Source organism: Phacochoerus africanus, chromosome 7 (assembly GCF_016906955.1).
Source record: "Phacochoerus africanus isolate WHEZ1 chromosome 7, ROS_Pafr_v1, whole genome shotgun sequence".
Classification (NCBI taxonomy): domain Eukaryota; kingdom Metazoa; phylum Chordata; class Mammalia; order Artiodactyla; family Suidae; genus Phacochoerus; species Phacochoerus africanus.
Window position 1 is genome coordinate 71051141 of NC_062550.1, and position 27241 is coordinate 71078381.

Consider the following 27241-nt stretch of genomic DNA (forward strand, 5'->3'; position numbering starts at 1 on the left):
AGGTAGTGTCTTCATCTGTAAATGGGGGTCGTGATAGAACTGCAGTGGTTGTAAGGTGCCTCAAGGAGGCATGGGCCACAGGAGGCCCTTGTCTGACTGTGCCCGTGCCTGGGTGCCACCTGGGTCAGATTTCATGCCCTGGGAATAGGGCCCAGGTCAGGACTCATTGAATCAATGTCCAACACATGTCAGCAGGAGCTTGTCCACATGCTGATGCTGGCGAAGACAAGAGGCTGGAGGAGAAATCTAATGGCAGATGAGTCAGCGCTGTTAAAAGCCAGATACCAAGTGTCGGCAAGGAGGTGAAGCCTCGGAGCCTTGGACGATGCTAATAGAGCACACGTTGGTACAGACACATTGGAGGGAAGTCTGGCATAGCCTCAGAAAGCGAAGAGGGATATCTGATGTCCCAGCAATTCCACCCCTGGGGATGTGCTCTTGAGGAATGCTTACACGTGTGCCCCAGGAGATAGGTGTGAAAATGTTCACAGCAGAACTTAATCACCAAACAAAAACAGACTCATAGGAATTCCTGTTGTGGCACAGCAGAAACCAATCCAACTAGTATCCATGAGGATGTGGGTTCATCCCTGGCCTCACTCAGTGGGTTAAAAGATCCAGCATTGCCATGAGCTATGGTGTAGGTCACAGATGAGGCTTGGATCTGGTATTGCTGTGGCTGTGGTGTAGGCCAGCAGCTGGAGCTCTGATTAGACTCCTAGCCTGGGAACTTCCATATGCTGCAGGTGTGGCCCTAAAAAGCAAAAAAAAAAAAAGATAAAGGAACAGACTCACAGATTTCAAACTTAACAAAGGGGAAGCATTGGGGGAAGGGATAAATTAACAGGTTGGGATTAACATACACACACAGCTATATATAAAATAGATAAGTAACAAGGACCTACTGTACAGCACAGGGAAATCTACTCAAAATTCTGTGATAACCTATATGGGAAAAGAATCTGAAAATGAAAGGATATGTGTGTATGTATAACTGATTCACTTTGCTCTACATCTGAAACTAACACAACATTGTAAATCAACTAAAGTCCAATAAAAATTTTTTTAAAAAGTTAAAAAATAGGAGTTCCCATTGTGGCACAGTGGAGATGAATCCGACTAGGAAACATGAGGTTTCGGGTTCAATCCCTGGCCTCGCTCAGTGGGTTAAGGATCTGGCGTTGCTGTGGCTGTGGTGTAGGCCTGCAGCTGTAACTCCGATTAGACCCCTAGCCTGGGAACCTCCATATGCCTCAGGTGTGGCCCTAAAAAGACAAAAGACCAAACAAACAAAAAAATTAAAAAATAAAATGCTAATGAAGGAGTTCCTATTGTGGCTTATTGGGTTAAGAACCCAACTAGTCGGAGTTCCCGTCATGGCGCAGTGGTTAACGAATCCGACTAGGAACCATGACATTGCGGGTTCGATCCCTACCCTTGCTCAGTGGGTTAAGGATCTGGCGTTGCCATGAGCTGTGGTGTAGGTTGCAGACCCGGCTCAGATCCCGCGTTGCTGTGGCTCTGGTGTAGGCTGGTGGCTATAGCTCCGATTAGACCCCTAGCCTGGGAACCTCCATATGCCTTGGGAAGCAGCCCTAGAAAAGGCAAAACAAACAAACAAACAAAAAAAAAAACCCAACTAGTATCCATGAGGATACTGGTTCAATCTCTGGCCTTGCTCAGTGGGTTAAAGATCTGGTGTTGCCACAAGCTACAGCATAGGTCACTGATGTGGCTTGGGTCTGGCGTTGCTGTGGCTGTGGTGTAGGCTGGCAGCTATAGCTCTGATTTGATCCCTAGCCTGGGAACTTCCATATGCCACAGGTTAAGCCCTAAAAAACAAACAAACAAAAATGCTGATGCAAACAAAAAAAATTGTTCATAGCATTGTTTGTAAGGACAAAAAAATGAAAAATAACCTTAATTTCCTAAATGTGACATATTCACTAGAGAAATACTATATAGCAGTTAAAGTGAATTAAGGAGAGCTATGCATGGCTCACAGGTGAATCTCACTAATAAAATACTGAGTAAAAAAGAGCAAATTGCCCAAGAATATTTATAAATAGATCAGACAAAATGGAAAGATACACTGCTTAGGGTACACACATGCATGTGCACAAAGGGCGTGTGGGAACGATAAACACTGAAATCAGGAGGGGATGTTATCTGGGGAGGGTGCATTAACTACCCTTGTAACAGGTTTTTTTGCTTTGTTAATGAGACAGGGAATAAAGGATATATTGGTTATGCTTTACAATTTCTCCGGGTTTGAATCATAAATTTTTTTTTAAAGAGCCAGGACTCAGCATTCCTGCCATGGCGCAGCAGGTTAAGAATCTGACTGCAGCGGCTTGGGTTGCGACAGAGGCACGAGTTTGATCCCTGGCCCAGTGCAGTGGGTTAAAGGGTCTGCCATTGCCGCAGCTGTGACAAATTCAACCCCTGGTCTGGGAACTTCCATATGCCAAGGGTGCTGCCGTTGAAAAAATAAGATGGAGTTCCCATTGTGGCTCAGTGATTAACAAACCCGACTAGCATCCATGAGGACACAGGTTTGATCCCTGGTCTTGCTCAGTGGGTTAAGGATCTGGCGTTGCCATGAGCTGTGGTGTAGGTCACAGACGTGGCTTGGATCTGGCGTTGCTCTGGTATAGGCCATTGGCTACAGCTCTGATTGGACCCCTAGCCTGGGAACTTCCATATACCATGGGTACAGCCCTAAAAAAGACCAAAAAAGAAAAAAAAAGAAAAAGAGGAAAAGGAAAAAAAGGGAGAGAGAGCCAGGATTTAGTCTTACCTAAAGGAGAAGTGGAAGCTGGGCCCTATTTGTGGGGAGATCAAGAGCTGCTCTCGCCAGCCCTGAAACCTGCAACCCACAGAAAATGAGCTAAGAATGCTGAAAGGCTGAGAACCAGAAAGGGGGTGGCTGTCCTCTTGAGGGGGGTGGGGAGAAAGGGACAGTGTGACACTGCCTCCGTTCAGAACCTATGATTGGCTGCACCCCACCCCCAGACTGCAGAGAACCCCAGGTGGAAGGCAGCCCAGGAGACTGGGAGGGGCACAGGCACAGGGACGCCCTTGCCTGCATCCTATGCACGCCAAGCACGCGGGCTGCAACCCCTGAACACTGACACACACTGCCTTTCACACAACCTGGCAGGACACCCTGACAGTTTACATGTCAGATACACACACCCCCATACACACACACACACACACACCCCTGCCATCACCCACTCCAGCGGGACCCCGGAAAGAGAGATGCAGCAGCCCTGCCAGCCCTCCCTCCCTCCCTTCCAGTGCTGGGTTTTTCTAGCCAGAGCCTCGCTCCCTCTACTGCAATCTCTGCAAATTGGTGTCTGACGCAGCCACTCTTGCATGTTATTTATTTCTTTCCTTTCTTCCTGCTGAGACCCTCCAGTCAGGCGAGCCGCAGCAAGGGAAGCTGCAGGGACACGGAGGCTGAAAGGATGGAGGGCAAGGCTGCTCCGAAGCCCCCAGCCTGCCCCGCAGGGGCCAGGAGCACCAGGCCAGAGGTCCCAAAGGAGGCAGGCAACGCCCGGAGCAGGGCACAGGAGGCAGAGCTGCGGGGCCCAGCCCAGCTGAGCCAGCAGCGGCGGCTCAGACAGGCCACCCAATTCCTGCACAAGGACTCGGCCGACTTGCTCCCGCTGGACAGCCTCAAGAGGCTCGGCACCTCCAAGGACTGGGTGAGGCAGCCCTGTCCCCCCACCACCCCGGGAAGCCCAGACCCCTCCTTTCCTCCCCCAGGAAAGGACAGACCCCAGGCCTCCAGGTGTGCCTCCAGGCCCCTGTCGGGGAGAGGCAGTCCCAACTTGTGGGTTCACCTCAACCAGTCTCAGGCTCTTCACTGGGGGTATTCCCAGGGCTCAGTGACTTTGGGGACCTTGTTTCATTGCTCAGCTCCCTAAAGAGCTCTAGGTTTGTCTTGGGGGAGGTGACAAGTGCTGATCAGAGCAGGCGCTTGCAGGGACCAGGAGCCCCCTGGAGCAGTCCTTTTCTTTTCTTTTCTCTCTCTCTCTTTTTTTTTTTTTTTTTTTGGTCTTTTTGCCTTTTCTTGAGCCGCTCCCACAGCATATGGAGGTTCCCAGGCTAGGGGTCTAATCGGAGCTGTAGCCACCAGCCTACACCACAGCCACAGCAACGCGGGATCTGAGCCACGTCTGCGACCCACACCACAGCTCACGACAACGCCAGATCCTTAACCCACTGAGCAAGGCCAGGGATCGAACCTGCAACCTCATGGTTCTTAGTTGGATTCGTTAACCACTGCACCACGACGGGAACTCCTTCTTGGCTGGGCCTGGAGGACTGGACATTCATCAGCTTTCCTCCTCATCCTGGCCAGAACCAGGGTTGCACATGGCTCTTGCTTGGCTGCAGACTCCTGAGGGCCTGCCAGCTCCCTCTGGTGCAGGGGCCTTTGCAGGCTCTTCTCTTTTCATCTGCCTCTAGCAGCCGGGGCCTCCCGAGGGGACAGTGTGGGCAAGTGACAGTGAGGGGTGGCTGAGTCAGGGGACAGCTGCATGTACTCGTTCCCCTCTGAGAGGGGAGGGGCCGGGAGCGTGGGCTTCATTTTACAGCCAGGATGCAGGGGTTCAGATCCTGGGTCTGGCACAGCCACCTGGGCAACTTACTTTATGTCAAAGAGCCTGAGTTTCTTCATCTGTCGAATGAGGATAAAATCAATACTATCTACCTCATAGGGATGTTATAAGTTACAAGGGCTAAGACCTGTGCAGGACTTAGAACAGTGCCTGGATAATAGGGAGCTCTGTCCAAGGGCTGTTACTCCTCCAGCTACTCTTCCATGTAGCCTGAGAGAGAAAGGAAGGTCCACAGGGTGCAGAGAAGATGCATTCACTCTGGCCTCTCGCTCACAGGACAGAGGAAGGTTTCTGTAGAAAGGTTGGGGGCTCTATTCTCTCTCTCACCTCGAGTCGGGGGGTGTGAGAGGAGGAACTCCTGACACCTGAGGTTATAAGGCCATTTCCGGGGACTCGGTTACTGGGGTAGCCCCTTCTCCTTGGAAACCTGGAGCCAGATGCAGCCCCCATCCGCCTTTCCTTTTTTTTTTTTGTCTTTTTAGGGCCGTACCCATGGTATATGGAGGTTTCCAGGCTAGGAGTCAAATCAGAGCTATAGCTGCCGGCCTTCGCCACAGCCACAGCAATGCAGGATCCACGCTGCATCTTCAACCTACAGCACAGCTCATGGCAATGCCAGAGCCTTAATCCACTGAGTGAGGTCAGGGATCGAACCTGCAACCTCATGGTTCCTAGCAGGATTCACTTCTACTGCACCACAATGGAACTTCCCAACCACCTTTCCTAAACCTGCCCTATTTTCCACCGTCCTCCCAGTCAAATGTTCCCCCTCCAGGAACTCGGCCCAGCAGCCCCCCCGAAAGGGAAAAGTGACTGGACTGAGATTTCAATTCAGAGAACCTCCTTGTAAACAGCCAGCACAGCTGAGAACCCGATGGAGAGGGGGAGCACATTCGTTGGCTCTCAGTGGCGAGGCAATTACAGGCCCCACTCTTTGGGGCCTATCCTTCTATCTGCTCGGCCTTGGCAAAGATGCTCTAATCATAATGCCACCCCAGAGTGGCAGGTCTAGGTTTCTGACGGCAGGGCCGGCCCCAGGACCTCCCCAGTTGATCTCGAGCAGTTGGCTGTGTGGCAGTATGGCATTGGGAGTGAAGACACGGCAGCGGGGAGGCCCCGGGTCTGCTTCCCTGGGGTAGCTCTGGAGCGCACCGCCCAGCAGCCAGGGCTGGAATCTGCATCCTCCGTGGGAAAGGTGGGCGGAGAGCTGGGGACCCGCAGAGCTGCTCCACCCAGCGTTCCCAGAGCTCGCCGCCCTTTCCCAGAGCAGGGCCTCCTCCTACCAGCCTGTTGGTGGGAGCAGCCTCAAGGGTCTCATTAAGCCAAGGGTGGAAAAACAATCTTGGGCTCCCAGGGAGGAGGGGGCAGGTGGGGAGGCCTGTGGGAGCCAGGAAGGGCATGGTCACTCTTGGGTAAGCATTTATTGAGTACCTGCTCTAGGCTGAGCTGGGCCCTGGGATCTAAAGAGGAATGAGATTCAGACCTGACCTCAAGGGCAGGTTGCAACTGTGCGAAGCACGTTAGGCAAAAAGGGCCAAGAGATGGGATGCTGCCCCCACCTGGTGTGTGGAGGGAAGAGCACAAGGAGATCAGAGAGGGCTTCCTGGAGGAGGTGAATCCTGCATGAATTACAGCATGCACAGGGAACCCAGACTTAAAAACCTCTCTCCAAAGAGGGAGTAGTTCCTGAATGAGTGTGTTGAGCCAGTCGCCCAGTCTGGCCTAGAAAAAGGTGAGAAGAAGTGTTTCAGGAGGAGGGGGTGCAGGAGCAGAGGCCTAGAGGGCAAGACAGCCTGGTCCAGGCAGCACAAGTGGGGGTCCTGGGGCAGATGAACACAGAGTGGGGAAATGAGGCAGTGGCCAGATCGCCTGGGCTGTCACCCACAGGCAAGCAAGGAGAGGGAGGGCTCTGTGGATTTTAAGCAGGGGAGTGACAGGCGTAGTTCGATGTGTCACTTTGTGCCTCTCAAACATGACTGTGCCTGTGGGTCATCTGGGTATTTTTTTTTTTAAGGGCCACAGGTGCAGCATATGAAAGGTCCCAGGCTGGGGGCTGAATCGGAGCTACAGCTGCCGGCCTAAGCCACAGCAACCCAGATTGAAGCCCAGTCTCCAACCTACACCTCAGCTCATGGCAACACCGGATCCTTGACCCACTGAGCAAGGCCAGGGATTGGCCTCATGGATACTAGGTTCGTTTCTGCTGAGCCATGATGGGAATTCCCTGGGCATCTTTTTAACAACTTTCCCATTCAGTGGGTCATGATTCTGTGCTTCAAACAGGCTTTCAAGTGATGGTGAAGCTGCTGGTCTAAGGACTGCACTTAGAGTAGCGGGAGTTTCAGAGCAGGAGAGTTTGAGAGGCAGGTCCTCATGGATCAGCAAGGTGCTCCAGGGGCCCGGGAGAGCCACGCTGAGGCGAGAATCAAGCTGGAACAGGCTATGAGCACAAGAGGTGAAACTGGAGGAATTTAGAAGTGGCTGGACCAGGAGTTCCCATCATGGCTCAACGGTAACGAACCTGATTAGTATCCATGAGGACTGGGTTTGATCCTGGCCTTGCTCAGTGGGTAAGGATCTGGCGTTGCCTTGAGGTACAGTGTAGGCTGCAGAGGTTCAGTGTAGGTCGCAGACGGGGCTTGGATTCCATGTTGCTGTGGCTGTGGCATAGGCTGGCAGCTGTAGCTCCGATTTGACCCCTAGCCTGGGAACTTGCATATGCTGCAAGTGTGGCCCTAAAAAGACCAAAAAAAAAAAAAAATTAAAAAAAAAGGAAAGAAAAGAAATGGCTGGACCAGGTGGGATGGCTGCAGGTGAAGGAGAGAGAGATTGGCTCCCAGATTCTAGTTTGTAAGATTTGAACTGTTTTTTTCTTTTTTGGCCGCACCTGCTGCACATGAAGTTCCTGGGCCAGGGATTTAATCCAGTCCTCAGCTGCAACCTTCACCACTGCTGTGGCACCACCAAATCCTCAACCCACTACATCACAGTGGGTTTCTTTTTTCTTTTTTGTTTGTTCTTGTTACCCTGACTTCTTTTCACCACACCATTACCCTGGGATCTGCATCCCACAGAAGAATGAGGTCGGAGGAAGAAAAAAAGAAAAAATGTTCCCTAAATACATGCTGTAGACTTGAGACAGAATTTCTCCCAGCACAATACCCGTGCCTGAAACATCTGTCAGCCAGTAGGTCAGCCTAACCCAGGATGGACCACCCCCCCTTCCCCATCTCGCCATTGCTGAGCAACCTACTGGGGGTCCCAGAAAATGGCATGATTCAATACTGGGGTTCCCTCTGCTATGGTGACCTGACTGCTGGGATCCTTGAGGAAGCTCCGGCCCCTTCCTCACTCCTGGGAGACCCAGGTCTGGGCCCGCCTGAGGAGAATGGTGTGGGACTTGTCAAGGGGGGAAACTGAGCAGCCCAGACCCGGGGTTCAGCCTCTCCCTTGTTCTGTGACGAGCCAGCAGCCACACAGCGTGATCCAGAGGCGCCTGGTGGAGGGGAGCCAGAGCCGGCCTGCAGGGGAGTCTCCCCTGGCACAGGCCCTGACCCACAGCCAGGAGAGCAGGAGGAGGCCCAGCAAGACCGAGAGGCTGGCTCTCCTGGTCAACTGCAAGGTGAGACACCCCACCACCCCCCGGGGCCTGGCTCCCCTCACCCACTCTCCCTTCTGCCCTGGTGGTGGGGGAGGGGGTGTGGGGATTGAAGGCAACCCCCCTCCCGCCCCCACCCAGCCTCAACCTACCGGGATCCTGCAAGCTTTTTGCTTCCACCTCATCCGTCTTCCCACCATGCAGCTCCATCTGTCTCAGCCTGACTCCCTTTCCTTGATCAAATTAGAAACTATACCGGAGTGTGCCCCCAGCACGCGTGGCGGTGTGTGTACCTGTGCCCTTCCGGGAAAGCTCACAAGCCCCAAGGTCACAGCCTTGTCATTCCTGGAGCCCAGGCTGAGCCATTCCCGATCAATGTCTGCTCCCCTCTGCCGGCCTCTGCTCAGCTTCCTCTGCCTGCTCTCATCAACCTAGGTCCCTTCAAGCCTCAGATGTCACTTCCTCCTTGAAAACTCCCCCGGCTTCCCCAGTAGAAGGGCCTTTCCTCCTGGTCGACATCTAAGACTCTAGACTCACGACGCACAGGCCCTGAAACTCTCCCACGCACTGGTGACCATCCCCTCGCCTGCCTCCCAGAGAACAGCCTCTCCCACCTCCCTCCCCGCCTCCCCACTGTGTGTCCATACACAGACGTGTGTGGAATTCGAAATGTGCAGAATGTGAAAGCAGCATGGTTTGTGGTATCCAAGTGCAAACCAAAACATCTGGTTTTATTTCAAAGGAAGCAACCTGGACTTCCCTCCACGGCTCAACAGTTAATGAACCCGACTAGAATCCATGAGGATTTGGGTTCGATCCCTGGCCTTGCTCAGTGGATTAAGGATCTGGCGTTGCCCTGAGCTGTGGTGTAGGTTGCAGATGTGGCTCGGATCCCACCTGGCTGAGGCTGTGGCTGTGGTGTAGGCCGGCAGCTGTAGCTCTGGTTGGACCCCTAGCCTAGGAACCTCCATATGCTGCGGGTGCGGCCCAAAAAAGAAAAAAAAAAGGAAGCGATGGCAACCTAGTCTTCCTTTGCCTGCACTGGTGAGCCTCTGTTACTGCCTCTAGCTTCCTAAACAGGTAATGAGGTCTTCCCATCCCGCCTCATCCCCACCCCAGATTCATCTAGCTGGAGGCTTGTGGACTCCCAAGTATTCCTTTCAACAAAGGGATGGCCCCTTCTTTGTTTTTTGTCTTTTTTTTTAGGGCTGCACCCTCTGCACATGGAGGTTCCCAGGCTAGGGGTCGAAGTTAAACTGGAGTTGTAGCCTCTGGCCTACACCACAGCCACAGCAACTCGGGATCTGAGCGTCATCTGTGACCTACACCACAGCTCATGGCAATGCCAGATCCTTAACCCACTGAGCGAGGCCAGGGATTGAACCCACATCCTCATGGTGCCTAGTCGGGTTCATTAACCACTGAGCCATGAAGGGAACTCCAGGGATGCCCTCTTCTCCCAAACACATGCACTCACCACGCCAGGCTCTGCTTCCTTTTCTTTTTTAAGTGAGAATTGCAACTTTTTAACTTTTTATTTATTTTTTTGCTTTTTAGGGCTGCACCCGCTACATATGGAGGTTCCCAGGCTAGGGGTCAAATTGGAGCTACAGCTACTAACCTACACCACAGCCACAGCAATGCAGGATCCCAATGGCATCTGCGACTTACACCACAACTCACGGCAGTGCCCGATCCTTAACCCACTGAGCAAGGCCAGGGATCGAACCTGCAACCCCATGGTTCCTAGTCAGATTCGTTTCTGCTGTGCTACTTCCTTTCTTGATTCCTTATCTGACCCAGTTCTGCCTCAATTGTGTGAATCCCATAAAAATCCCTTTAAAAGAAAATATATATACATATATATACATGTGTGTGTGTGTGTGTGTGTGTATATATATATATATATATATATATATATATATATATAAGCCCACAGCATGCAGCAGCTTGAGGCGGCATCTCAGTTCCCAGATCAGAGATGGAACCCAGACTGCAGCAGTGAAAAACGCCAAATTCTAACCACTAGACCACTAGGGAACGCCCCAAAAATCACCTTTGAAGACTCAGTTTGTTCCCTTCACTCATTTTTGAAAGGGGCTGGGAAGGGTGACAGAGGCCCAACTGAGTGTCCCGAGAGGGGGACTCATGGGGCCCCTCCCCTCTCTCTCAGTGCCGGGACCAGGTTCTTAGGGTGGCTGTGGACACGGGCACCCACTACAACCAGATCTCCGCTGGATGCCTCAGCCGCCTTGGGTAAGCGGAGGCACAAAAGAGTGGAAGAGGAGGGGCTCTTTTCGGGGTGTCAAAAATATTCTGAAATAAGATAGTAATGTTACATAACTCTGCTGTTCAGTTTAAAAGGGTGACTTTCATGTATAGAAACTATATCTCAATAAAACTTTTAATTTTAAAAAAAGAGTTGGGGGGGTCTGGCAGAGAACACAGGATTTAGACCCTGTGGGGGGGCCAGGGATTGGCTGAGACCCCAAAGTGGTGGGGAGGGACATCAGCTGACAAACAGGGTTGGAGTGGGGGCTGCGGTGGCCATGAGCCTTGCTTCCCAACCACAGGTTAGGGAAGAGGGTCCTAGGAGCCCCAGGTGGGGACCTGACACCTGGGCCCCCAGCCCAGGTGGCGCAGCTGGAGCTACAGCTGGGCCAGGAGACTGTGGTGTGCTCGGCCCAGGTGGTGGGTAAGTCCTCTGTTCAGCAGCCCATGGGCTCAGCTCTCCTTCCTCTCCTGGGGGGGGCGGGGGCAGATACTCAGCTCCTGCCAGCACCAGAGAAAGCATCCCCTATATGCTCCCATTATCCCCAAGATTCTCAGACCTGGGGGTGGGAGGCAGAGAAGGGGGAGCACTGAAAGGACAGCAGTGACCACGGGAGCCCTCCAGCCAGCCGCTTGTTTCCGATGGTTCCTGCAGATGTGGAGAGGCCTGAACTCTGCCTTGGACTGCAGACCCTGCTCTCTCTCCAGGTAAGGAGGATGCTCACGCTGGTACCCACACCCAGGCCTGGCCCAGAGCACTGGGAAAGAGGTGGGGGGCACAGGAGTGGACGCGTGGTTGGGGCCCCATGAGAAAGACCTGAGATGAGATGGGGGTTTCACCCTCGCTCCTTAGTTACCCACACGTGAAAAATGCAGAGAACCCAGCCCCTCCCTGGAGCCATCCCTGGAAGGGGGAGGGGCAAGGAGCAGGGGGCTGGGGGCTGGGGGGGGGTCATCTACCAGGGGAGCTCACCTCCCCACACCCCGACAGTGTTGCATCGACCTGGAGCATGGCGTGCTGCGGCTGAAGGCCCCCTTCCCAGAGCTGCCCTTCCTGCCTCTGCACCAAGAGCCTGGCCAGTGACAGCCGCCCCAGGCAGTCCCCAGCGGGGAGCTCCTTGCTTGAGGGGAAGAGCCTTGGGGGGATGGGGCATTACTAGAGCCAGGTAGCTGCGGACTGCCATGTCTGTCCCTTCGGCCACCACCCTGACCCCGCTGTCCCATTCCCCTGTCGGCTACATTCCTCTGCTTCTCCGCATCTGCCCTACCCCAGGAGGGGTGTTCCCTAGAGAGGACCACAACCTCAGGGTTCTGGTTCTCCCATCCACTGTCCTCCCTGCCCAAGAAGAGCAGAGCCAAATCAGGATGGCAAAAAGGACATAAAGCCAGGTTGGGGCTGGGCCCTTGGTGCCGGAGGGGGGGCCCCCGCCTGCTTGCCCACCCCCAACACCCTTGAGGTCTTTGCCCCATGTTGCTCCCTGCACCTCGGAGGCTCACCTTACCACCAGCCCGGGTCCCTGCTCTGCTGGTGCCCACCTTCCTGATTCTGCGCACGGTTGAGTGAGGGAGAAACAGTCCACACGAGGGGAAGGGGAACCGGTAGAGGGATGCCTGGCCCCGGAGGCTGGGAGCAAATCTCTCAGCTGCCTTTTCCAGGGCTGCAAATGTCTGAAGCCAGTGATTCTTCGGTTACCCTGTGAAAACCCTGGATACCCTTCGAATACTTACTCCAGTTATTTTTCCTCCACCTGCCTCTTCACGCACTGGGCCCTTGAACTCCAGGGACGTGTGGAGAGCTGCGGGGAAACTGCCCCTGAGGAGGACAGGATGCTGGGTCATCAGTATCAAGACTTCACCTGACCAGTATTCCTTATTTCTTGAGCTACCCGCCTCCTCAGACCTTCTTCCTGACCCTCATCTCTGGGCTCCTGAGGTCGAGCTGGTCTTTTCTGGCATCGGGGGCTTCCCTCCGCCCCCTCCCACGCTCCCTTGAACACGGAGGCTCTGCCACCTTCACTGTGAAGAGAGGAACCTGAGCCTTTAGGGGCCTTTCTGGCTGGTTTTAGTCTCTCAAATCACAGATTAGAGGGAGAGGAAAACAGTGACGTAACACCTGACCAGGAGCTTAGGGCCCTTGGGTTGGAAACAAAACCCTGAGCTGGGGGTAGATTAGATCAGAGAAGAACCAGGATCTGCCCGCGCTGCCTGGCTGTACCTTTCCCGGCTGAGAGTAGAGGGGGCTCCTTCCCACAGCTGTAATCGTGCGCTGGCCCCTCTGGCACCCGGGGTCTCGCCCTATTCCTCTCCCTTCTGCCTCCAGTTGCTTCTGCAATTGCAGACACAGGCCAGAGGAGGCCTTCTGCCCAGTGGCTTCTCTATTTGAATAAACACCTGTTTCTCTAAGCTGGTGTCCTTTTCTGCTTTGCTAAACGACTGCCCTTACTCCCTCACAGAAGGAAACATGAATGTGGACGTTCCTCCCAGGTGACCTCTCTGGCTGGGGTCTGTATAATCGAGAGCAATGGCTTTCACACTCTCAGAGCACACCTCACAGCAGGAAAGCTAGTCTACGTTGCACACACGTGCACAGACACGTACAAGTAGAGCAAGCATTTCCGTAACTGGTGAGCAATGTCTGATGTTTTCTACCCTGCTTTCCAGCTCATTTATTCAAAAAAATGCTCACCATAAATCACCAATGGCAACCTACAATTGCTTTTTCTTTTTATGGCTGCACCTGCAGCATATGGATGCTCCCAGGCCAGGGGTTGAATGGGAGCTGCAGCTGCTGATTTACACCACGGTCACAGCAACACCAGATCTGAGCTGCATCTGTGACCTACGCCACAGCTTGTGGCAACGCCAGATCCTTAACCCACTGAACGAGGCCAGGGATGGAACCCGAATCCTCATGGAAACTAGTTGGGTTCTTAACCTGCTGAGCTACAATGGGAACTCCATCAATGTACAATTTGAAAACCACTGATTCAGAGCACGAGTCAAGAGTAGAAGGGTTATAAAGGGCCCAGGTATATCTAATTCTGATTGTGGCCCCGATCGTAAACCAGCATCAGGTTTTATTTTTTAATTAATTAATTAATTTTTGTTTTTTCTAGGGCCGCACCCACGGCATATGAAGGTTCCCAGGCTAGGGGTCGAATCGGAGCTGTAGCTGCCGGCCGACACCACGGCTCACGGCAACACCAGATCCTTAACCCACTGAGCAAGGCCAGGGACCGAACCCGCAACCTCATGGTTCCTAGTGGGATTCGTTAACCACTGAGCTACAATGGGAACTCCTTATTTTTTAAATTTTGTTGTTGTTGTTGTTGTTGGTCTTTTTAAGGGCCATACCCGTGGCATATGGAATTTCCCAGGCTAGGGGTCAAATCGGAGCTGCAGCTGATGGACTAAGCCACAACCACAGCAAAGCCAGATCTGAGTCTCGCCTGCAACCTATGCCACAGCTCACGGCAACACTGGATCCTTAACCCACTGAGAGAGGCCACATCCTCATGGATACTAGTCAGGTTCATTACCGCCGAGCCACAATGGGAACTCCCGGCATCAGATTTTAAATGTCCGCCTTCTTACAGATAATAAGGTGCTTCGGGGGGTTGGATCAAGGCCTAGGAAGCTGCGCATTACTTGAAGGACATGGTGGAATGAGAAAGCGCTAACCCAGTTTCTTAGGTAAAGAGAGGAGAAAACCATCTCAAGGTTGCTGGGAACAGGCTGTAAAAATGTCCTGAAAGATCGCTCAGAAACAAAACAAATACAGATGGTCCCCCATTAAACGATGGTTTGATTTACAGCATTTTGACTTTACAATGGTGCAAAGGAGATATGCATTCAGTAGAAAGCATTCTTTGAATTTTGATCTTTTCTGCGGCTGGTGCTATCCAGCCTGAGCCTCTCCTGCAATGCTGGGCAGCAGCAGGTCCCAGGTAGCCCTGCGATCTGGAGGGTGGACCACCGATCATACATTCAGAACCAGCCCGGACCCAGACAACCTTCTGTGTCCACTTTCAGTACAGTCATTCGTACATTACAGGAGACAGTGTTCATTAATACATTACATGAGACAGCCAACACTTTCCTATAAAGCAGGCTTTGTGTCAGGGGATCCTGCCCACTGGTCGGCAGATGTACGTGTCTGAGCATGTTTAAGGTGGGCCAGGCTAAGCTGTGACGTTCAGTACGTCAGGTGAATTCAATGAATGTGTGGTTTACAGTAGTTTCAACTTGGAGTGGGTTTATCAGGACGTAGCTCTATTGCAGGCCGAGGAGGTGTAGTTCCGGATCCTGAAATGATCACAGACGGCAGTGACTTGGAGCTGCGCCTCAGAAGACGGAACGTGGGATGGGGTGGGGCCCTTACTGCGCTACTGGCCCCAAACTCTGTTCCTTACAAGTGTTGGGGCCACACAAGTGCGTGCAGTCCTTCCTCACAAACAAGTCTATTTCCCGGACAACAAAAGTGGAAGGCCCTGGGGACGGGGGAAGCACCAGACAATGTGGAAGAAGGTCAGGGACCCTGCTGATGAGACGGGAAGGTACCCAGGGAAACAGGCGGAGGGGCGACCTTTCTCTTCTTTCACCAAAAGGACCACGGGATCTACAGTTCAGTCACCCAGGGCTGCAGCCCTCCTTCCTCTGTCAGGTACACTCCCTGTCTTGCAAATACCACGGCTAGCTTGGGGGTGGGGGAGGTTCAGAAGGACCCCTGTTCAGCCAACAGGGCCAGTCCAGCTAGGTGGGACCCTGGAGGCCCATGGGAGCACAGTGCGGCACCTGGTCCGGATGGTAGAGGCTGTGGTGAAGCAGGGCGCGGACGGCTGGGAGGTCGTCAGGATCTGAGGGCAAAAGAGGGGCTGGTGGGCCTGCTGGGGCCTGGGCAGCTGGGCCCTGCCGCGGGCTTCCAGGGACTCACCCACACCCAGCTCCTGCAGCAGGTCCCGGTACTCAGGCTCAGCCTCCAGCAGCTTCAGCAGGTTGGTGGACTCCATCCGCTCCAGCTGCACCTCCCAGTACACGTAGATCTTCTGGTTGAACGTGACGTACACGAGGCAGGGGCTGTTGTGGCCCCCTTTGCAGGCATACAGACCTGGAGGGGGGTGGTGAGGATGAGGACCAGGCAGGCTCGGTCCCGGTGGTGGGCAGGCGTCCGGGCCAGCGTTTCCGCCCATTCACAGACGCCAAGTAGAAAACTAAAGGCCCTCTTTCCACGTCTTCTCTCTTGGGACTCAGTTCAGCAGGTGAAACAATATAAACCTCTGGCCCATTCTGGACATGGAAAACCAGTCATGAAACCCAGGCAGAAGAGCGTCGAGGGAGGGGCGCGTGCTGCTCTCCCAGCTCAGCGAGAGCCCAGAGTATCACACTCGGCCTCTCCTCCCAGGTCCCTGGAGTGTGTGCAGCCGCGCACTGTCAATCCCCATCATCTCGGTGACAGAGACACCCCCACAGCCCCCAAGGAGTCGGTGCTGCTCCCCAAGGGCCCTGATTTGAGACTGGGGAGAAGGGAGCTAGGAGAACATTCTTCACAGCGTCTGGCACATTCACACGGGGAAGAATTTTCTGACGTTTCCACGTGGCCCACACGGACCACAGCTCATCGGACATTTTTTTTTTTCCAATTGAACAGCCCCTCCGCCCCCATCTAATCCTTTAAAATCTTCAGAGACGGACACCTCGCTGTCCTTTATTTCTTCTTGTTGAAAACAGTAAAGATGGCAGCCTGGTACCCACTCATCCGTCTCGCATGAAAGCAATTCATTTGCTCACACAGACTTGCATCAGGGGGGACGCAGTGTGAGTGGAGATGAGGCAGACAGGGCGGGGGCGCGGGGCAGGGGCCCACCTGCACAGAAGGCGCGGATGTTCTCGTCCACCTGGAAGCGGACCACGGTGCGGTTGTGATCGATGATGTACGTCTGCCCGTCCCAGGCACAGGCGACCACCTCCTCATGCCCATTGCCCTGAAAACGGCCAGAAACAAGGATACAGTGGCACCAGGAGCTGTTTCAGAAAGAGGGTTCGTGACGGGGCTGGATAAAACTCTGGGAGCTGTGAAAACCGCTGGCACCTGGCACCAGAAGGGGCTGCCGCGTGAGCCGCCCGCGATGCTCCACACAGGCAACATTCCCCTCTGTCTCATTCTGAGGCTACAAACTCACTGGCCAAGGTCACCCTGCCCGGAGATGGCAGAACCAGGCCACAAAGCCAAGCCTGTCCTACCTGACCTCACCTCCTGCCTCTCTAGAGACACAAACGTGGCCCCATCTACCACCCGGGGACCGTGGCCTCGGAAGGACATCCTCATATATGGTTAAGAAATAAGCCATCAGACATCCATCTGCAGCTGGGCGGTAACTCACTTCTAGACCCTGAGAAGAAGGGGTGTCTCATGGGAGCCATGGCCATGACATCTGCTGAAAGAGAGCCCCCAGCCGCACAGGGGCAGGGCTGAGACCACAGGGGAGGGGAAGCTTGCTCACTAGGGGACTCGGGCCCATCGGTCCATCGAGGGAGACCTAGAGGAAGGCGGAGCTGGCTGGGAAGTGAGAAGACCGCCTCACGGAGCCCGCTCACCGTGACGTCCAGTTTCTCCAGGGCGAACAGCTGGTGGTCCACCTGCACCGACCACAACAGCTTGTCCGCCTGCTCCATGAGCTTAAGCGTCCCTGGGGGGAGAGGCAGGCTGGGCTGGGGACACGACCCCCACGCAGACCCCAGGTACACAAACATCCACCCTGCACACTTGGGACTGGCTGGGGACTCACCATCCAGTGTGCAGAGGGCAAAGAGGCCGGAGGCGCCGCTGTCAGGGCTGTGGCCTGGGAAGGGGGTGGGGGTGGGGGGTGGAAGGACCAGAAGAAGGAAATGTGAAGGGCAAGGCAAGGTTACACGGTGAGGGTGGCCAAGGGCGGGGAGGGAGACCAAGGACTAGAAACTGGGAAGGCCCTTGGCCTCCCCTCCCCGCCCATCATCCCTGCAGCCCCTCCCCCTTCCCTGAAGCCCACAGTGAGCTGGGGGGTCCGTGGGGGCGGCAGTCTCCTTCTCACGCCACCTCGCTTGATGTTGCCGACAAGGTGAGTGGAGACGTTCTTGTTGTGGATGCGGCCAGATGTCTGGTGTAGCACGACGTCTCGGGCAGCTGGGGTCTCCCTGTGGACAGGGAGTGGGGGGGCTAAGCGGGAGCCCAAGAGAGCTCAGCTCTTGGGACCAGGTGCGCCCCGCCTGTGTGCGCGCTTCCAGGATGTGAGTTAGGTTGGAAACCTATCGCCGCCCCTGTCTGGCCCACAGGCAAGTCAAAGAGAGGGATGGAGCTGCCAGACTGGAATCCCAGAACGGCTTCCAGCTGCCACAGTGTCACTTTGTCACAGGCAGGACTCCCTGGGTCCCCAAACGATCTTCCTTCATGGGGCTGTCTGTGCTGGGACCTGGCTGAAGGAGCTCTGCCACCCATGGACCAGCCATGGCCATGAGCCCACCTCGCTCCCATGCCCCTCCACCACCCACAGGCCTGCACCCCTCACCTGGTGCCCTCCGAGGGCACCTCAGAGGTGGGGGGTGCCCCGGGGTCCTTGTTCCAGGTACACAACAGAACTGCATAAGCACAGCCGGGCTGAGATACCATCAGTTCAGGAACACCCAGGGGACCAGGAGTCACTGAGAGACTGTCCACCTGCACCAGAGAAGAGGGGCTTAGAGGGAGCCGGAGAGAGAAGGGGAAACCCGCGGAGGATGGATGGGGGGCCCTGGGACACGACACATCCCCAGCCTTTGAGGGCAGCAGCAGGAGGAAGTCCAGAATCCATGGGCTCCTGCTGTGCCACCCTCTCCATGGGGACCACCTGCCTTCCCTGCCGCAGATCCTGGCACAGACTCATCACCCCTACCCGCGCATCCCTCAGGCTCAGGACAGGTCCTTCCTATCTGCCTGTCACTAGCCGTCTCCCCTAAGGCTGATTCCAAATGATCTCCTTTGGCTCTCCGTCAATAGGTGATTTTCCCTTCTTCACACCCCGTATATGGCCCCCCAACTGTTCTCCCATATGCCTCTCCAGGAGGGGGCCCTCCCCATTCCTGGGCTGTGGTCTCCACACTCGGCTTCTCACCTGACCCTCCAGCATCCACTTCTTGAGTGACACCAGCTGCCCCATCAGATGCTCAGTGCCGTCACCCAGATCCTCCCAGCGGAAAGCCCGGACCACACGGTCTGTGTAACCCAGCACCAGCTCGCAGCGGCCGTCACCATCTGCAGGTCCAGAAAAATAAGATGCATCGGGAGCCAAATCTGTACTCGTCAGCTTGAAGCCTACGAGCACCCCTCCCCGCTCCTCTGCACAGATGGTGGCACCACCATCACTGGTGCTTTTGCTCAGGTGGGACTCCTGGCCGAACCTGCTGTGCCCGCCACCTCACACACCTGAGCCTGGTACCCGCTCTCCTGCCCTCCCTTGTGTCCAGAACCACACAGCTGGTTTGAGGGGCATCATCCCTTCCCTTGGATACACAGCTTGAGGGCCCCATCCACCCATATCCCTTCCGCCACTTCCAGATGGCCTCAAGCCAAATACCAGCCAGTTTCTGATGAGCCTACTCCCCTGCAAGCTTCAGCTGTTGACCAGATGACCCTTCTGAGCAGTGACTCCCAGACAACTCCATTTAGAACTGCCACCTCCAGAAATTAGAGCAAAAATAAACCCATGGGACCTCACCAAACTGAAAAGCTTTTGCACAGCAAAGGAAACCAAAAAGAAAACAAAAAGACAACTTACAGAATGGGAGAAAATAGTTTCAAATGATGCAACCGACAAGGGCTTAATCTCTAGAATATATAAACAACTTATACAACCCAACAGCAAAAAAGCCAATCAATCAATGGAAAAATGGGCAAAAGACCTGAATAGACTGTTCTCCAAAGAAGATATATATACAGATGGCCAACAAACACATGAAAAAATGCTCAACATCGCTGGTTATAGGAGAAATGCAAATCAAAACTACCATGAGATAGCACCTCACACCAGTCAGAATGGCCATCATTAATAAATCCACAAATAACAAGTGCTGGAGGGGCTGTGGAGAAAAGGGAACCCTCCTGCACTGTTGGTGGGAATGGAAACTGGTACAGCCACTACGGAGAACAGTTTGGAGATACCTTAGAAATCTATACATAGAACTTCCATATGACCCCACAATCCCACTCTTGGGCATCTATCCGGACAAAACTCTACTTAAAAGAGGCACGTGCACCCGCATGTTCATTGCAGCACTCTTCACAATAGCCAGGACATGGAAACAACCCAAATGTCCATCGACAGATGATTGGATTCGGAAGATGTGGTATATATACACAATGGAATGTTACTCAGCCATAAAAAAGAATGACATAATGCCATTTGCAGCAACATGGATGGAGCTAGAGAATCTCATACTGAGTGAAATGAGCCAGAAAGACAAAGACAAATACCATATGATATCACTTATAACTGGAATCTAATATCCAGCACAAATGAACATCTCCTCAGAAAAGAAAATCATGGACTTGGAGAAGAGACTTGTGGCTGCCTGATGGGAGGGGGAGGGAGTGGGAGGGATTGGGAGTTTGGGCTTATCAGACACAACTTAGAATAGATATACAAGGAGATCCTGCTGAGTAGCATTGAGAACTTTGTCTAGATACTCATGTTGCAACAGAAGAAAGGCTGGGGGAAAAAATGTAATTGTAATGTATACATGTAAGGACAACCTGACCCCCTTGCTGTACAATGGGAAACTAAAAAAAGTTATTAAAAAAAAAAAAAAAAAAAGAACTGCCACCTCCACCTCCACACCCTCCAGCCCCTTCCCGTGACTGACTTCTGCCATGGTTCTTACGACCTTCAAATATACTATTTAATTTTCTTATGACATTTCTATTGCTTATTTTTATTTTTGTCTTGTTAGGGTCCCAGGTGAGGCACAGGGAAGCTCCCAGGCTAGGAGATGAATCAGAGCTGCAGCTGCTGGCCTACACCACAGCCACAGCAACACCATATCTAAGCTGCATCTGCATCCTACACCATGGCTCACGGCAATGATGGATCCTTAACCCACTGAACGAGGCCAGGGATTGAACCTGCATCCTCATGGATCCTAGTCGGGTTCATTAACCACTGAGCCGCGAAGGAAACTCCAGGATACTAGTTGGATTCTTAACCCGCTGAACCACAACAGGAACTCCTCTATTGCTTATTTTCTGTCCATTCCTAGTAAAGGCCCCTTCTGTCTGTTTTGTTCACTACAGCAATCTCAGTGCCTAGAAAGATTCCTGGTTTATAACAGGAGCTCAGTAGCACTGACTGCATAACAATTGCACAAACGAATACTGCTGAGCCGAATCCCTTGAGATCTGCTCTGTGGCCACCCTCACTCCCACCTCCCGCAGTCCACAAAGACTGCTGTGCCCACCGATGTCGCTGATCAGCATGACCTTGGTGTTGGCAGGGATGTGCTGCTTGAAGACTGGACGTTGCTCCTCCCCCACAAGGGTCTCGTGGTGCCCAGAAACATCCAGGGCTTTGGCAGGCGTCAGGTCACACAAGTGAAACCAGCCCTCGGCACTCACAGCCACCACCAGGTTCTGGGAGAGACAGAGGGGGCACAGGAGTCAGGGCAGGAGCCTTGTCTGGCACCTGATCTCCACCGCGAGGCAGGGATGGGCCGAGGGGAGGTCTTGGAGCCAGACTGAGGTCCCTCGGTGGCCAGGATTCTTACCTTCCCTTTATTACACACATCTCCAACCCCGACACAAGTGAGCTGCAAGAGAAGAAAGCAAGGCTCAAGGGGACACGCTGAGGGACCGATGTACCCCGCAGTGTCTGTGATGCAAGGAGCAGGCTTCTCGTCACTGCTGTTTGTGCCAAGCCCCACAATGAGAGGCTGTGCTAGGGAGTTCCCTGGTGGTCTAGTGGTTAGGACTCGGTGCTTTCTTTCTTTTTTTGTCTTTTTGCCATTTTCTTGGGCCACTCCTGCAGCATATGGAGGTTTCCAGGCTAGGGGTCGAATGGGAGCTGTAGCCGCAGGCCTACACCACAGCCACAGCAACGTGGGATCCGAGCCGAGTCTGCAACCTATGCCACAACTCACGGCAACGCCAGATCCTTAACCCACTGAGCAAGGCCAGGGATCGAACCCGCAACCTCATGGTTCCTAGTCGGATTTGTTAACCACTGAGCCACACGGGAACTCCAAGGACTTGGTGCTTTCACTACTGTGTTCAACCCCTGCTCTGGGAACTGAGATCCCACATGAAGCCATTACTGAGTTCTGGGTATAGTTTACCAGACAGCTGTGGGAGTACCTGAGGTCAGGAAGGCAACTTGGGCTTAAACAAAAACTCTACATCAATACAGCCAGACTATCATACTCCTGGATGTGTTCAGATGACTGTCTCCTTTTTCTACTACACTTGGTAGGATGAGACAACCTAGGCAGATTGGTAAAGCACTAGGGGAGTCATTCCATCACAATGAAAGCCAGCCCAGTTGCGTATGTGTGCGTGTTCACATGCCACACACTGCCTTGGGGCTTCCCTCCCTGACTCACATGAACCTCGAACCAGTAGCTGGGCTGAGCAGCAGGTGACTTAGGACACACAGGGGAGCTCACTTGTGGGACTCAATCCCAACAGTCTCTGGACAGGAGGGACCCACCCCTGGAGGCCCAGGGGGTTGAACACTGACCATTCCCTGGCAGGAACAGGTGAGCCACGGCCGGCTGTCATCATTCTTATACACCAACAGCTTCCCGCTGGTGTCTCCCACCACGAGTTCATTCAGCTTCAAAGGGAGAGAGAAGAGAGGGTTAGGACGGGGCCCACCCTGCAGAAATCACAAGACCTCAACCTGGATCTACAGACAATGTCAGCTCTGGGGCTCTCCCTCTGGCAAGACCCTTAGGTGCTGGTGTCTGGGTGAGCACATGGGCTGGAAGGCAGAGGTGAGTAGGGCCGGCTCTGGGCCTCTCACGCCCTCAAGTGGTGGCTGAGCTCTCGTCACCATTTATGTCTGGGCCCTCCACTTCCCAGTGGTTCCCAGTGGCTGCCCTTTCAAGGGAATAAGGATAACAACCAGCTGGCTCCAAACGCGATTTCCACAAATAGTTTCATGACACCCCTTGGGGGACTATCCAACAGCCCTTTCGCTCCCCCAAATAGTGTGGTTATTAGATTCTCAAGAGATTTAATTTTAAAGGCAACAAAGACATAACAAAATACAGTAAGGAAAAAATTATAAGTGAATTAGGATTTATTAATAATGATTTACTAAGCAACAACAACAATAACAACAACAACAACAACAACAACAAAATAATGATTTACTTGATGTGAATCTTAGATGTATTACATTTTAAGAGTTACGGAAGTTTCCGGTGGGGATATTAGAATCCAGAAACATAAAGCAAGTTTATTTACATCACAGCTGCCAGAGGATTTCTGCAGACACACAGGAGAGGGGCTGCACAGAGAGGAGGTTCTGAGTGCAGCTGCCTGAATCTGAATCCAGCTTACATTTTTTCATCTATAAATCGAGGATCATAAGACTTGTTATGAGGACCTAGCTAACAGAGCAAAGCATATAGAACAGTGATTGGCACATAGTCAGCTCTAACAACAGGTGGTTTTCTGCCTCCAGTTAAGTCTCTCCAAAGCTAGGGATCTTAGCATCTTTCATACAATCTATTCTCTCTCTTTTTTTTTTTTTTTTTTAGGGCTATACCTGCAGCATGTGGAAGATCCAAGGCTAGGGGCTGAACCAGAGCTGCAGCTACTGGCCTATACCACAGCCACAGCAATGCTTGGTCCAAGCTGTATCTGTGGCCTACATCATAGCTCACAGCAACGCTGGATCCTTAACCCACTGAGTGGGGCCAGGGACTGAACCCAAATCCTCATGGATGTTAGTCGGGTTCATTACTGCTGAGCCACAATGAGAAATCCTATTCTTTTTTTCATACATTCATGCAACAAACACCATAGTCCATAGCAGGGCCTCAATAAATGTTTACTTAACAGACAAATTAAAGAGAAGATTTTAGGAAAGAAAAATCAGAATGAAAGAAAATGTCCTAGTGATTAAGGATTCAGTGTTGTCAGTGCTGTGGCTTGGGTTCAATCCCTGATCCAGGAACTTTTGCATGCTGTGGGAAAGGCCAAAAAAAAAAGAAGAGAGAGAATGCCCAGTCAGCCCTTGAGTTTTCAGGTAAAGCTGGATGACCAGTTTGGGGTAAAAAGATAAATGTCAGACTTGGAGTTCCCATTGTGGCGCAGTGGAAATAGTCTGACTAGGAACCATGAGGTTTCAGGTCTGATTCCTAGCCTCCATCAGTGCATTAAGGATCTGCCGTTGCTGTCAGCTGTGGTATAGATCACCGATGTGACTCAGATCCCATGTTGCTGTGGCTGTGGCACAGGTCAGCAGCTATAGCTCTGATTAGACCCCTAACCTGGGAATCTCCATATACCGAGGCTGGGGCCCTAAAAAAAGCAAAAAAAAGAAAAGTCACAGATTCACAGTTTAACAGCTGTGCTGAGAAGGACCTCGTGGTTTAACAAGGACACAGGAAAAAAATCCTAACAGTGTGGTAAGTGCAGTGAGCGAGAAGATGGGACACAGCAGGCAGACAGCGAGACAATGGCAGGTGTGTCAGGAGAGGACATTTCCAGGGTCACCCATCTGCTCCCCAGGGATTCTGCTTCTCTGCTGCAATGCTGGCTCTGGTCTCTGGAGGTTACTCAGTGACCCTAAAGAAGCTGAGCTGATATCCAATCTCTTGGAACAGACCATGATGGAATATAAGTCACATATATAGATAGATAGATAGATAGATAGATAGATAGATAGATAGATAGATAGCTGGGTCACTTTGCTGTACAGCAGAAATTGGCACAACATTGTAAATCAACTCTAATTTAAAAAAACCGAAAAAACAAAAAACCCACCCCAGCTGGAGAGTACAGCATAAATCAGTCAGAAATGCTAAAAGAGACTGGAAGTGAGCTCTTTTTGCAATTCGCTTCAGCCTTCTAGAGACTTTTTCTCCCTTGGTATAGCCAGGCTTCAGTGTGGTCCTGTAGAGTATGCATTCTATCCTTAGCTTCTCCCTCTAACTTGGCAGGAGAGAAAACACTTGCACATAACTTTAGGATAATGGTTTATTAGGATGAAATAAGTCTTTTTCCTGCTCCAAAGCTCTAAAGGCTGGCCTGGAGAACCAGTAACAAAATTTCTATCCCCACTCATGCAGGCTGAGTGTACCACACTTGATCACTAGCCAATACCTCACCTATTTGCTTTTCTTTCATTTATAATAGGCAAAGCACTTCAAGTTGCTTTGAGGGCGTCCCCGTTGTGGTGCAGCAGAAACAAATCCAACTAGTATCCATGAAGATTCAGGTTCAATCCCTGGCCTTGCTCAGTGGCTGTGGTATAGGCTGGCAGCTGTAGCTCTGATTCAACCCCTAGCCTGGGAACTTCCACATGTCTGGGTTTTGGCCCTAAAAAGCAAAAAAAAAAAAAAAATGCTTTGAGATACATAATGATACTTGCCTTTCATAACAATTCTCATTTATTCAACAAACATTTATTGAGTGCCTACTATGTGCAAGGCACTCTTCTAAGCTTTGAGAACACAGCAGTAAAAAAAAGAGGTACATTTTTATCCTTACAGAGCTTATAATGATGGTGCTTACAACTAAGGTTAAAAAAAAAAAAAAAGAGGTTGTATGATATACCTAATATTGCAGGACTGAGTGGGTACAATTCCCAAAAAACCTGATACTATGACATTAAAAAAAGGATTTTTTTTTTTTGTCTTTTTGCCATTTCTTGGGCCGCTCCCACGGCATATGGAGATTCCCAGGCTAGGGGTCGAATCGGAGCTGTAGCCACTGGCCTACGCCAGAGCCACAGCAACTCAGGATCCGAGCCACCTCTGCAACCTACACCACAGCTCACGGCAACGCCGATCGCCAACCCACTGGGCAAGGGCAGGGACTGAACCCGCAACCTCATGGTTCCTAGTCAGATTCGTTAACCACTGCGCCACAGTGGGAACTCCGTATTTTTCACTTTTAAACAAAGAAGATGATTTGATAAAATGGAAAATACACATTAAAATCACTTTGTTAATTTACTATTTTTAAATGCCTCCTTTGATTTTCTCATAAAATTATACTGCTTAGCATATGAAAAACACCTGAGAGCCCAGAAAACATAATACAAACTTATAAGAAAAACTTTTTCCTCTCCCAAGGGGGTAGAGCCAAAAGAGGCTTCATAAAGTATCTTCTCCACCACAGCACAAAGGAGGCTGGGGGCCAGGTGGGGTGGAGTGGTGGGTATATTTAAGCCGCGGTTTTTTTCCAGGAAAGACAGAGCACAGAACAGTTAGGGAGGCAAAGTAGATGCTGGCTAGAGGGTAGGAAAGGACAGCAAAAATGTGCTTCAACATTTAAAATATGAAACAGGTTGGGATAGACCATGATGGAATATAAGAAAAGGAATCTACATATGTATAACTGGGTCACTTTGGTGTACAGCAGAAAATGGCACAACGTTGTAAATCGACAGCACTTTAATAAATAAGAAATTAAATATGAGGCAGAGATAATGGAAAACGAAGTGTACGACACCATCAAGAGCACCCATCTCCTTCGATGCTCCACCCCAAAACCCTTTACATGTTTTAATCAATGGGCCTCATTGATTATTCCTTATTCTTGTGGTTACACCTTGTGACTACACCTCATCCGATGACAAGCTACCTGAAGGCGGGGATTTTCTCCTCCAGTTCTGAATTCCCACAATGTAGCCAAGCCTTTGGCCCATAATCCAATACTCACAAAGACGCTAGCACTTCCTGAGCATTACCCGTGTGACGGACACGATTCTGCCTGCTCTACCAGTACTAACTCAAACAAAGAGAAAAAGAAGGACTGTTGGAGGAGGAAAAGCAGACGGAGGCCGCCCGGTGGGCCCAGCCAGGCGGCAGGTGCCCTCGTGGAAGCCGCACGCGCGCTGTTAGATCATCTCCCGGACTCTGAAAAGGAAGTAGCCCGGAGGAGGCACAGGAACCCAAGCGGGGATCCGGGTCACCAGAATACACTGGCTCCTACTCGGAACAAGTGACTGGGCCAGATGGACGACCAGTCACGTGAGCCCGGACAAAAACACCCGACACGGGTCCACACCCAGCCTCCAAAACCACCGCGCACCCACACTGCCTACACAGTCATTCCCAGCACAGCTCCCGGAGCCCGCGCGCACGCGCACCGCCCACGCTGCACGCCGCTCACTGCCAAGTAGCACGCAGCACGCAGCCGCACGCCCTCTTCTGCCCTCCTGGCCCCGCCCCGCCCTGCGCAGACGGGTTGCGTCTCTCCAGTGCGCATGCACCAACCGTGTCGTTATCGACGTCTCCAAGGCAGATGGCGTGCGGGAAGAGGCTCCCGCTGAACTCCAGGGCCACGCGCTGTACGTAGCTAACCGACCTCATCGCACTTCCAAGGGCTCAGGGACCCGGGAGCCTCACTAAGTTTTCCCCGAGCCCCTCCCGACAGCTGCCCGAGCGGAAGGCCACCCACAGCGGAAAGTTACGTCACCACCTCAGCCTCCAATCGCAGCCTCCTTCGTTTAATCTCAGGGAGGACGCAGGCCCTCCGAGCTCGCCTGGCTTGTGGGCGGGGCTC

The 27241-nt window shown here is 52.5% G+C and overlaps 2 protein-coding genes across 4 annotated transcripts; one reads left to right on the plus strand and one right to left on the minus strand.

The window, feature by feature from the left end:
- The first annotated feature begins 3070 nt into the window (after positions 1 to 3070).
- On the plus strand, positions 3071 to 12903 carry NRIP2 (nuclear receptor interacting protein 2). Its single transcript, XM_047787833.1, has 6 exons — positions 3071 to 3713; positions 8101 to 8253; positions 10403 to 10485; positions 10803 to 10924; positions 11156 to 11208; positions 11492 to 12903. Exons 1-6 carry the CDS (start codon positions 3474 to 3476, stop codon positions 11582 to 11584), a joined length of 744 nt encoding a protein of 247 aa, XP_047643789.1. The 5' UTR covers positions 3071 to 3473; the 3' UTR covers positions 11585 to 12903.
- ITFG2 (integrin alpha FG-GAP repeat containing 2) lies at positions 10618 to 27241 on the minus strand. Of its 3 annotated transcripts, none has more exons than XM_047787830.1 (13): positions 26953 to 27241; positions 22236 to 22331; positions 21268 to 21309; positions 20962 to 21133; positions 18624 to 18763; positions 18042 to 18190; positions 17573 to 17670; positions 17286 to 17339; positions 17095 to 17186; positions 16364 to 16481; positions 15434 to 15607; positions 15295 to 15356; positions 10618 to 12313 (listed from the first exon to the last, which is right to left on the minus strand). In XM_047787830.1, exons 1-13 carry the CDS (start codon positions 27046 to 27048, stop codon positions 12257 to 12259), a joined length of 1350 nt encoding a protein of 449 aa, XP_047643786.1. In that variant the 5' UTR covers positions 27049 to 27241; the 3' UTR covers positions 10618 to 12256. The 3 variants fall into 3 exon arrangements, with proteins under 3 accessions (XP_047643786.1, XP_047643788.1, XP_047643787.1); XM_047787832.1 differs by lacking the exon at positions 10618 to 12313 and adding an exon at positions 14032 to 14805; XM_047787831.1 differs by lacking the exon at positions 10618 to 12313 and having other exon boundaries at positions 14032 to 15356; positions 26953 to 27240.